The sequence below is a fragment of the Plutella xylostella genome, chromosome 23, assembly GCF_932276165.1.
Source record: "Plutella xylostella chromosome 23, ilPluXylo3.1, whole genome shotgun sequence".
Classification (NCBI taxonomy): Eukaryota; Metazoa; Arthropoda; class Insecta; order Lepidoptera; family Plutellidae; genus Plutella; species Plutella xylostella.
Genome location: NC_064003.1, coordinates 11,386,382 through 11,399,091, shown reverse-complemented (window position 1 = coordinate 11,399,091; position 12,710 = coordinate 11,386,382). Strand labels below are relative to the sequence as shown.

Genomic DNA, 12,710 nt, shown 5'->3' with positions numbered 1-12,710 from the left:
AAATTTCTGTTCCGTGGTCAACTTTATCCATGTCTTTGTCTCTGTTTCAGTCATGTCACTTGTCAAACATGACACCTACATATAAATTTTGTTGGTTTTTAACCAATGGTAGCGATGTTTTACTATACAACTTAACTACGGAACAAAAAACTGACCCTGGGGGTAATTCTAAATCAATTTTGCTCAATGACTAATAAACAATAATAGAAAATGAATGAATCACCTGACATAGACCATGTCGTTCAGGCTGGAGGTCCCCCCGAGCATCTTCCCCTGCGCGAGCGGCAGCGCCCCGCCGCGCTGCGCCTGGCTCGAGTAGTGGTCGCTTTCGGAGGAGAAGGACCAGTCGTACTGCGAGTGAAGCAGTCGGCTCGATAGACTTGGCACCTGCAGATTTGAAGTAGAGGTTGATTTTATAGGTACACTCACCAGCTATGAAAAAGTTATATCTGCCATTGACGTTTTCCAATGTCACTTGAACTTTATCATTACTCTTGAGCGTAGTAGGTTTCTGATTGTACAGTGTACAATGTACATGGGTAAATGAATTGATTCAATAAATAAAATTCAAGAAGCTTTTTGAATTGAAGCAGTTTTATGTGAATACTGTATAAAGATAAAAGACAAAAATTATTTATTCGGTGACCAGCACCACACACCAAAAAAACACAAGGAAATACACACAGCAAACAACAAATAAAACAAAAGAACTTATATGACTAAACTTATAGGTAGATACTTAATATTACACATAACATGCATACAAGTGATAGCGGTGTGTGTTGTCCGAAAAGGCCCGCGCCTCAGCTTACACCGCTTCAAGTGAGGTGGCATCCACCCACCTGACGCAGCACTGACTTTCAGTCGCGTCCTTCGTGACTATCTCCCATCCATGAGTAGGTACCAAGGCGTACACAATATAATAAATACATTATATGTGATACTTAAATACCAATACTAACCAAATACAATATAATATACATTTTTTTTGGGCGGTAGGTGCAAAAAAAGTGACACATAATAATTAAAACTCTTTTAATTAAAATTAATAAAAACCAATAATTTAACATTTCCTTGAAATATTTACAATCAGGATATGTACAAAGTTAACTAATAATTGTTATCTGCACTGTCCTATACCTACAAGCAGTAAATAATTAAGCCTTACCTGCTGGCCTAATCTATACAGTATAACACCAATACACTGGACACAAAATAATAAATATGGCCACTGCTCAGAAAGTCCTAGAGAAGCAAATTAACATGGAGTCTATGATTGCTTCCCGACTGAATGACTTCGAGATGAGGATGAAGGCATTGGGCTCCACAGAGAAGAAGTCAGACCTCAGCGCCCTTGCTTCAGACTTTGCTGCGTTCAAGGACATGGTGCTCAGTGTCCTACGCCTCCTGCAGGAACAAGTGGCAAGTTTGGCCTGTCAAGTGGACGAGATTGACTGCCAGAGTCGTCGGAATGCACTGGTCTTCACTGGTGTCAAGGAACAGGACGACGAGGTCCCAGCCACTACAATCTTTGGCATTATTGTGACCAAGATGGGATTTGCTGAATTTGACCAATCTATGATTCACCATTGCGTCAGGATAGGAGCAAAGAACCCGAAGAGGCCACGTCCAATTCTTGTACGGCTGGTCAGCATCTCTGCTAAGGCATCAGTATGGGACAGGAAGAAGCAGCTGAAGTCGAGCGGCATGGTGGTCAGCGAGTTCTTGACAAAGAGCCGCCAGGACAACTACGCTCGCGCGCGGCGACACTTCGGCATGAATGCGTGCTGGAGCATGAATGGGGCCGTGTTCGTCAAGCTGCCCGACAACACCAGGGTGCAGATCGTCTCGGCCGCGCAGTTGGACGAGCTGTGCAGGAAGCATCCTGCAGTGGCTCCAGCAACCTCCACGGCCGCCAGGACGCCCGGCGACAAGCCAGCGACCAAGGCCGGCAAGATCACTCCCACTGCGAGCGCGGCTGCTGCTGCGCCTGCGACGAGGAGCAAAACGGGCGCATCTTCCAAAGATAGGCGAGTGTAAAATCACCAGGTGTACGGTAGATTTCTTTGCCCCTGATTATGCAAGTTTAGTTTCCTTTTTTTCATATTTTTCTTTGCCGTTGTTTTGTATTTTGTATCCTACCCTGTTTTGATTTTTATTCATATTTTTCTTTTTGTTGACACTGACGTCACTGACTGACAGCTGACAGATTTGATTCTGAAGTTTTGTTTTGCACAGATTAACATTTAGGCTGCGTTCAGAAATCAAATACTAAAATATTTAATAGGTATGTTTGGTTTGTTAAAAATCTATTTTCTATTTTCAAGTAACTGTTTGTTCCGGGGTTTGCATATTTTTTATTTGTAATTACAATTTTATCGCATGGACAGTGCGGATTGATATTATGCGTTATAAGATAACATATTACAACAATCATAGTTTTAAATTTAAAGTATTGATTAAACATTACATTTATACATAGTAACTAGTTAGGTATTTATATTGTATTTTGCAATATTTATTGATAGTATAATCTATATAGGTATATTTTATGAGTATATATGACTCTGCCGCCAGTGATGATGATGATTTTTTATCATGTTCTTCTGTAGGTTCCACCTCACTTGACATGTCATACATTCCTCTCTCCGCTAGCCTTAATACGGAACTCTCCAAGTATCGCAAAGCATTGAATGTGGTCCATATTAACGCACAGAGTATTCCTTCACATCATTCTGATATGCTTGCATCATTAGACAACAATAACATACACGCTATCCTCGTTTCGGAATCTTGGTTAAAACCGTCGCTTGACTCCTCTGTGTTTCCATTACCTGGGTTTAAATTAGTACGCAACGATCGTACCAACAAAGGTGGTGGAGGAGTAGCAATATACCTTCGCAGTCACATTCCTTACACCATTGTGAGTAGGTCTCCGAGTGAGTATTCTGGGAAGGCTGAGCATCTCTTCTTAGAAGTGCGTCTCGCCTTCAGTAGGATTCTTCTCGGAGTCTACTATAGCCCTTCTATGACTGTTAATTATTTCGAATCTTTTGAGAAACTTCTTGAGGATTATACTCCCAATTTTGATAACACCATAGTCATGGGCGACTTCAATACTTGTCTTTTAAAAAACGACCATCGTTCTAAATCATTGTACTCCATCACAACTGCACAAAATCTGCACATTTTACCCCTTGATGCTACTCATCATCCTCCGAACTCTGATCCGACACTTCTAGATCTTATAATCGTTTCTTCTCCTGACCTTGTACTTCAGCACGGCCAATTAACGGCTGACTGTTTCTCCTATCACGATCTTCTTTACCTTTCTTTTAAGGTTCGTACTCCTAAACCAAAGAAGCGTACAATTCTCCAGCGTAATTTTAAGAGGATGGACTTGCAGCGGCTCTGCGAAGATGCAAACGCCATAGATTGGGCGCAGCTAAATAGCATCGACGACATTGACGCAAGGGTTGAGTTGTTTAATTCTCTCCTGACCGACCTATTTGACAAACACGCACCCCTTCGTCCAGTTCGTGTGAAACAGCTGCCGGCCCCTTGGCTTACTGATAATATCAAAACCCTAATGTCGAAGCGAGATCATGCTAAGTACTGCTATAAGAAGCAACCGACAGATGAACACTTGCAGAAATATAAAGAGCTGAGGAATCGGTGCAATAGAGTGTGTAGAGATGCAAAGCGCCGATACATTCATACTTCCATTGATAACTGTGACACCTCACAGTTATGGTCATTCCTTAAAACGTTGGGCATAGGCAAATCTAAGACGCATTCTAATATTGACACAGACCTCAATGCACTTAATAAGCATTTCTCCACTCCTCCTTTGACCCTTAGTGATCAAAACAAGGCCGAGGCTCTGAGTAATCTTGATTCTATACCGCTGCCTAATTGCCCTCCATTCACTTTTAAATTGGTATCTGGTCGTGACGTTAAGAGATGTATTTCTAACATTACCAGCAAGGCAACCGGTACTGACAATGTAAGTGTCCTTATGATTAATCCAATTTTAGATATCATTCTGCCGCATATCACAAATATAATGAACCTCTCTTTACTTTCTAGTTCGTTTCCTAGTATGTGGAAGAATGCTTACATTGTTCCTCTTCCTAAAGTCCCTAATCCCTCCACCTTATCCCAATTTCGCCCAATATCTATCCTACCATTCCTTTCAAAAGTCCTTGAACGCCTTATATTTGAACAATTTTCCAACTTCCTCTCCACTCACCACCTACTTAATGAATTTCAGTCCGGGTTTCGAACAGGACATAGTACCGTCACGGCTCTGATCAAGGTCACCGATGACATTCGCTTTAGTATGGATAACCATCAAGTAACTATTCTAACCCTGTTAGATTTTAGTAACGCATTCAACACGGTGAACTTTGATATACTTTTAGGCATCTTACAATCTCTTAACGTATCTCCGACAGTCACCAGTTGGTTCGAATCTTACCTTAAGGGTCGTCAGCAGTGTGTGCGCACCGACGCAGAGAGCTCTGCCTGGTGTCCGGTACTAGCTGGCGTCCCGCAAGGCGGCGTACTTTCTCCTTTACTTTTTTCACTATTTATTAATGTCCTAGCTAAACAACTTACTTCTCTCTATCACCTCTATGCAGATGATCTCCAGATCTACACAAGTGTTCTTCCGGAAAACATAAACCTGGCAATTGATGAGATTAATAGCAACCTGGAAGTTATATCGAAGTGGGTAAAGAAGTTCGGACTTTTGCTTAACCCAGATAAGTCACAGGCCATTATATTGGGCAGTTCCAGATTGTTAAATAAGACAAATATGTTAATTAATGGGAAACTTACTTATGACGGCACTGAAATACGCTTTGTGAATACGGTAAAGAATCTAGGAGTCATAATGGACAGCACCCTATCCTGGCTTCCCCAAGTGGAAGCAGTCAGCAAAAAATGTTTGCATCTTTTCATTCGCTCAAGCGCATGCAGTTTTTCCTTCCTCACCACACTAAAATTACGCTGGCGCAGTCTTTGCTGCTTCCCATCCTCGACTACGCAGATGTAAGCTATCTCGATTTAACTGAAGAGCTACTTAGTAAACTCGAACGTCTCCAAAATTTATGTATCCGTTTTATCTTTGGATTACGTAAATATGATCATATTTCAGAGTATCGTGCTCAACTAAAGTGGCTCCCAATTCGCCTTCGAAGGAATACTCATATTCTAACTGTATTGTACAATGTTCTTAATAATCCTGCTGCTCCCCACTACTTACGGTGCAAGTTCACATACTTGTGCTCCCACGGCCGTGCTTTGCGATCACAGGAGAATAAGATGCTGAGTGTACCGTCACATAATAGTGCCACCTACAGTAATTCATTCGCGATTAAAGCGGTGAATCTATGGAATGCATTGCCTATGGATGTAAGATTGTCATCATCACCTAACGCATTTAAAAACAATTTGAAAAAATATTACTTTACGACCTTAGGTTGGTAGAAATTTACTATAATATTTATGTATGTTTATATTTTATTATTTATTTATTATGTATGTAAATATATATTATTATCTGGATATATATTGTTAATTTTGTAAATATATATTTTATTATAGACGTGTAATAGGTATAGTTAATTCTAATTAAATTCTATAAGATGTTATGTGTAAATATTAGGTTATGTTACTTTTGTATGCAAACATAAATTTAGTTATTAAGAGTTTAGACACTTGTCTCCTTACCTTCAGGGTTGACTGGAAGAGATCGCGTTTAGGCGATAAGTCCGCCCTTGTATACTAGGTAGTTAAGTTTATTTCTCTTCATCTTTTATTGTAACTAAGTATGTATTTTGTATACAATAAAGTGTTAAAATAAATAAAATAAATAAATAAAATAAATAAATAAATAATACATTAATATAACATACAAGTGAAGGCTATAATAGGCTATAATGTTTTCACATGGGGGACGGCTATATCCTGCAAAGGGTTGACATAGTCTGAAGTAAAACCTATAAAAGTTTCCTGTTCATGCTCTATTCGTTTAATTTATATTTGTTTATCCTATCTATTCCATGTCTCATCAACTCAGTCAGAACTCACAAGGCTCTCCTCAGGCGGGTCCCCCCCAGCCTCGAGCAGCAGCACATGCCAGCGCGCCGCCTCCGCCAGCCGGCCCGCCAGCGCCGCGCCCGCCGACCCCGCGCCCACCACTATGAAGTCGAACAGGTCTCCGCCTGCAACGGAAGGTAAGGTTTGTAAGCAATTGAGGTTCATCAGAAAATATTATGTTTATACGATGAATTGACTTTGAATGTTAAAGATAAAGATAAAATACTCTTTATTGCACACAAACAGAAACAGTTTCATAAATATAGACAAGAAAATAAATAGTACAATCGGCGGCCTTATTACTAAAAGTAATCTCTTCCAGACAACCACATTGAAAGGAAATGTTGTGTTTGTTATATTCAAAACTAATGTCGGTTCTGAAAGAATCAAAGTCTTCATGTAAATTTTATGTTTTGTGCTTTGGTTTATATATTTGATTCTAATAAAAATATCTCCTCTTGCAATGTTGTGTTTGTTATATTCAAAACAGAGTTGATGCCGGCTCTGAAAGAATCAAAATCTTCATGGTTTGTAAAATTGCCTGTGTAGATTTTAGGTTTTGGGCTTTGGCTTATATCTTTGATTCTAACAAACAGATCTCAGCATCAGAGTAAGTATTTGATCAGCTACCATACCACCACCAACATGATAGCAATTAACAATTCATAAGCAGCGCGTCGCTCGCCTAATTTGCAAGGATTTTAGGCATTGTTACTGCTAATTTTATGAGGTGGTCACCCCAAAGAGCTTAGATTACAGTTATATCGGTAACCTTCTTTAGTTATCCTGCATCAATTTAATGCGTATTAAAAAAAACAACATAATCATGCTCCACAATTTGAACATCTTATGAAAGATTATGGAACCAATTAATCGACAAATGGTCACATACTTACAGAGTGTATTATTAGTTATTGATAATTCAAGAACAGAGTTTATAGTGAGGTGAATTAAAAAGAGAAATGTGAAAGTTATTAATTATTTCCTAGTTACCAAAATATTATGAATAAATTATCGTACCCGCAACATTAGCGTTTTTTGGCCATTTTCTGGTAATGTTCTCCAGGTGAACAACATTAACAAACAATGCAACTACACAAAACACAACCTTAACCAGCATAGTAGATGTGTGTACCCGGCAGTGGCAAGCACTTGTACTGAGGACTTCATAGAACTATGTTTTTGTTGAATTTTTCCGTACAAAATCGGTATTTGCATGGATTTAAAAACTTTTGTTTATGTCGAGAACAAAAGAGTGAGCAGAGCGTATTTTGAAAACTGAAGGAGATGTTGTTAATATTCATAAGGCTTCAGAGGACTGGAGTTTCGCCGAGCAGAATAAACAAACATCAATTGCTAGAGCTAAAGTTGAGAGCGGCTTGATCAATTTTAATGATTATTTTTATCGGTGTGTTATATTTTGAATACAAACTCTGAGAACGTATTACCTTATTCATTTATTATGGTAATTATCGTATTCAATAATGATCTTGATCTTGTTTTTTACATTTAATTTACAATAAAATACATTTCATGAAGAAAATAAATATGGTAATTTAATTTAAAGCAAAATATACTTAGGTTAAAGTCAACTAACTCTACAATATATTTGTGAGGTATTCTTATACAGTCTAGTCCACCAGGGTGTCATGAAACCGGAGAGTGTATCATTGGCTCTCAGAATCACAGTTTAGTGTCGAGATACGCTCAGCTGGGACTGTCTAACGACTGCCAACTCTCTGCAGACTTGGTAATGAAACCACATGGACGATGAATCTTGCTGCGGTTGGTAGGTATCTCATAAAAAAATCTTTGAACTCGAATAAAGATACTGAGAATAGGACAGTGTACATAGAATAATATCACTGGGATGAATATTGTTGACAGAAAACGTTCTATCTTTGGGACAAGGACTCTCGAGTCTCTCGACATCGTATTTCTATACTTCCCGGATATAGGATATGGAGTGTAGGTACTTATTATTTTCTCCCACTGCCTGCATTGGTCCAATTGAGGGGATATACCTACTCTGGGTTATATTACTTTACGGTTTCATGATACGTGCTGCTATTCAATGTTCGGTGTACGACACGTGAAATGTCCCCCGTGTAGGGTTGTTCAGGTTTTGGGAATTTTATCGCATATTGGATGGCGCACTCCTCAATAACCATTTGCTGTTTGGTTCGCAAATTCACTTTTTGAAGAAAATTGTGGCGGCGCGAAGCACGATACGGTACATCATGTCATAGCTCGTGTGCATGCTTCAGGTAAAATGAATGTTTGCAGATAAATTTGTTTGGCCTATTACAAAGTATGAGTTTTATATTAGGCCTACAGATTATGGCAATACCCCTACAGTCTTAGAGGAGCTTTTATGTTCTATAGTGTATATGTTTTTGCGTTTTGAATAAAACGTTATAGTATTTTAAGTTAACCTTTAAATTAATCATCACCATTAAAGTGTAAGTACCGATGAAAAATCTAAATACCGATGTCACAAAACTAGCTCACTGCCGGCAGCGGAGCTAAGTAATTCCATTTTATGCAGCACTTGCGGCGAAGACGCTTCGTTGTACTAACTCCGACATCGAGGACAATCTAATATAACTCCTTCAGGCGCTGCGCTCCTGGTAACTAATTATATTTCTTTGCGGCACTCACTTCTATGATAAATTTGTTGCTAACGTAAGACTTTAACTAAACGTAATTTAAGTTAAGAAACAATGATCAGAAGTTTCTGTTATCTTGTCAATCCTTAACTTTTGACAAACTGAAAAGTGTCTATAGGTTCTCCTGAAAACATGAAGAATGTATATGCTCGAGGCGGCAGATAGACACAAACTTATAACATCTTTCTGTCTGTCGTGGAACTCGTGGACAGCAAGAAATATTTCATGAAGCGGCGACGCGACGTCAGCCGACGGGGCGCTGTAAACTTATTGTTCCAAAGTGATGAAAGAATTCCAATTTGTAGCGTTACAAAGTGGAAATATTGTACAAAGTGCTCCTGTACTTTCAAACAAAAAAATATAATTCTGTATGAACAAAGTAACGTAGTTTTCTGGTCTTTACTTTAGTTCAACAATAGCTGCTGTGGTCTCGAATAAAAGCGTGGCTTCTTGTTACTTTTTGCAATTCCAAATGTAGAGTACAACTCACTTTACACTGGTCCTCTTTCATGCAAGAGAACAACAGTTGTTATTTAACCGTACGTGTTCCATTTAAGATGGGATGTAGTTTACATTACAAACACAGCATGTAAGCGGGTGTCTCGATCTCTGAGATTTGCAGCAGGATTGTGTATTCAGTGTTGCACTTTGCATAAGCGTCGTAACATTACCTCTCCAAACATTGTGAAGACCCCGCAGTGCAATTAACCGTAATAACAGTAAACTCCGGGCGGAGACCGCTCGACGCGAGTGTCAACTAGTCGACCACTTTGTGTCTAGTTAATGTGTCGAGCCGAGCAGGTGTCGGCTGGAGTGGGCTCGAGCATTGTGAATCAACATTTTCGGCCGCATTCTGAATTTTCGTTGCATTCGGGATTGTTACTGGCATACATTAAAGCATTGTACACTTTTGCAATAAAGATTTTTAAAATTAATTGATTGTTTTTGACTACAAAGGTTTTAAATGTATTTCATCAGGACCATTTATTTCTACCGTGTATTTATCATATAGGTACTTAAATACTGAACTATATACCTTCATTGTCTTACATTTATTTAAAAAGAAACGTTAAAAATACAGTTAATGCTGTACTTAAGTACAAAGCCAATAAAAAACTCACACATAGACTTTAATCGCAAAACTCAATTGCACAAATCAGTTGCAGTCGCACCACTTATCGCGACACCCTGGCTGCTAACCCTACTCGTACTGGCTGCTAACCCTACGCCAACGCACAACGTGCGAGCGCTTTCCAATCCAATGGAAATTAAAATCAAATGCGAAAATTGCAGTTTATTCTCACTAACGGACTGTCAGCGGCAGGCGCGGCTGCAGGCGAAGTGGGCGGCCCCGGTTATTATTGTAAATAATGGAAGCGAAAATAATAGTGGAAAGCTCGAGCCACTGGCTCCGTACATGACTTGCTTTTCTAATTCCAGTGGTCACTGTAGTGGAGGAAACTGTGTAGCAATTGGGATGTTATAACGTTTGATATTGGGTGACAAGTATCAAAATATATCTTTTGAATGAAGCGCAGCATCCCGATGAATAAAATTAATGTTTTTGGTAGGTATAATTAAAAAAGTTTCTTTATGCAACTGGAGGTATGCCCTTTGGATACGGTTGAAGATACTATTATAAACAATCGATGAATGAACATAAAAAGCCATACATAATAATCATAACAGTTAACCCTAGCTGCCTGGTCAACGGTCAACGGTCGAGAAAGACGTTAAAAGGCATGTTCACACGAATTTGACGGAAATATTTAAAAACTCGGTGAACTAAAAACACGATTTTATTCCGCAGCTCAAAGTGAGGCAGGTCACGAATTTTAAAAGTAAAATTCTAAAATGGCACTGTTTCGTATTTTTACGGTTAAAATACTGCGGTACTCCAATTAACTTTTTGAGGGCGCCGATATTAAATAGGTATGTTTTTAATTTATATTTAAACGGTAAAATACTGCAGCTAAGCTTAGCGAGGTCAAGCGAAGTCATGTTATATTTTTTATGTCACACTACTTAAATAAAGTGTTCCCTAGACCAAACGTGGCGTGGGACGCCCTCTAGGTGGCTGGGCCTGCTACCCTAAGACAGACACATTCCAATGTAAGGCAGAAGATAGAGTTTTGTAGCGCTCCTTAAGATTCTTACGAAAGGCCTATTTTTAGCAGTGGATGATGAATGATGATGTTTCAAAACCACTCTTCAACATGCCGCAGCGAGTGAATCAATTGTAATTTCCTATAAATACTAATTATACCCGCTAGCTTACAAAACGGTCGTCCATTACTCAGAGATAATGCCCCGGCTGACGGATCGTCTTATCTTGGATGAGCTCGTAACTTGAATTTATACGAGTGGAAAAGGGTGTTTGTGGGTCAATTTAAATAGAAGAGTAATTTTAGTACAGATAAATAAGATAATCTATATTCAGACCAGTTGGTTTTGAATGTAGGTCATTATAGGTAGGTGTTCAAAGATTATGGAAAAGGTGAAAATAGATAAACTGATTCGTTATAAATTAACAAGCTTGTTAATTGGCGCCCACGCGCCTCGTCGAGTTCATTCAAATGGCTGTTCGCTCAGCCCCCGCCTACTGGCGGATAATTTTAGCATAAATCGACTCCACTTCTGCCAGTATTTGATATTTTAAAGGAATACGAGCATGAACTAAAATGCAAACGAAACGAGGTGAATTCAAATGAGTAAAAGCCGTTTTTTTCTTCATATGCAAAAGGTAATTTTCCTCTCATTTCTATTTCGAGGTTAAAAATGGCTATCCATTTTTTCTGAAAATTCAGAACAATGCTGAAGTTCTTCCCAGTATTTCCATTTTCAAAGGATTTAATTGTAAATTTAATGCTGGTTTACCTTATGGATTAAGTACATTAAAATAGCTAGCTAGAGTCCCAAGTGAAAAATAGGAATTTAATATGTTTTTTTATAATCGGATTGGCAACAACAGATTTTAAAGATTACTTTTAGGTAAGTAGGACATTGTATTTAAATTTTATTACTGACGTCTATTAATCTTAATAACTCGGTAGGTACATAATGGTCCTTCTAATCAGAACAAAAAATCGTTAGTGTAGAGTTGTCTAAATCGATATTTTAGTTAAAACGTGCTGCTTTTTAAAATACAAAAACACTTTTAGCTTGACCTGCCTTTATTGTATACACGATTATATTTCTCTTTCTGTTTATTTTCATAATTACATTGACTAATCACATACGTATATTTAACTTTTGCTATGACACTAAGCTGTTTGTGTGTGTGAGTGGAAATTCATCAAGTTTCAGAGAAGCTGCTCCGAGTGGTTGCATACCGCACTGTAATACGCTCTCTGCTTATTGTGCAACATACAGCTCAACTTGCGCTCTACTTCTCTACAACATTCCTGAAGTCCTAGTAGCCCCGTAAAATAATTGCACATGGTATTGAATGTTCACCGCAAGCACTAATGCGTACGTTTTGATGAAAGTAGTTTGACAAAATTTGCATTTCACTTCGATTAAGTTTCAGACGCAATAGAATTGTTTAGTCTTAGTGCAACTAAAAATCCACTTGGGGGTTTATTTTTGTTACGATTAAGCAAAATAATTACTGTAACAAAAGAGCAAATTAGATGACAAATTACAGGCATTCAGAATAGAATATGTAGTGTGTAGATGTTGTAGAGCTGTAGGTTGGCGGTGGGGGATAGATAGAAGAGATTACAAGGCATTCCGCGACGTGATCTTACAGCCGATTGTGGACGAGGACCCGTCCGACTCGGAGTTACAACTCTCTAGGTAAATAAATAAATAAACAAAACTCTAGAATCTAGCCCTAAATTGGAGTTAAAGGTCAAAGTTTCCTCATAATGTGTTCCTGCTTCCATAATTCTTATATTGTTATACCTACTTACATAATATGTATTTATGAATGTG

At 38.6% G+C, this 12,710-nt stretch overlaps 1 protein-coding gene across 1 annotated transcript; it reads right to left on the bottom strand.

Moving 5' to 3' along the window:
- Positions 1 to 219: 219 nt before the first annotated feature.
- LOC105380669 (ecdysone oxidase) lies at positions 220 to 7,317 on the bottom strand. Its single transcript, XM_048629633.1, has 3 exons — positions 7,126 to 7,317; positions 6,097 to 6,230; positions 220 to 387 (listed from the first exon to the last, which is right to left on the bottom strand). Exons 1-3 carry the CDS (start codon positions 7,223 to 7,225, stop codon positions 220 to 222), a joined length of 402 nt encoding a protein of 133 aa, XP_048485590.1. The 5' UTR covers positions 7,226 to 7,317.
- Positions 7,318 to 12,710: the final 5,393 nt, after the last annotated feature.

Excerpts from the sequence above, each read along its gene's own strand:
- LOC105380669 (XM_048629633.1), bottom strand. The coding sequence starts at position 7,225 with ATGCTGGTTAAGGTTGTGTTTTGTGTAGTTGCATTGTTTGTTAATGTT. Across the intron at positions 6,231-7,125 it reads AAAAAACGCTAATGTTGCGG|GCGGAGACCTGTTCGACTTC; the intron begins GTACGATAATTT and ends CTTCCGTTGCAG. Across the intron at positions 388-6,096 it reads ACCCGCCTGAGGAGAGCCTT|GTGCCAAGTCTATCGAGCCG; the intron begins GTGAGTTCTGAC and ends TCAAATCTGCAG.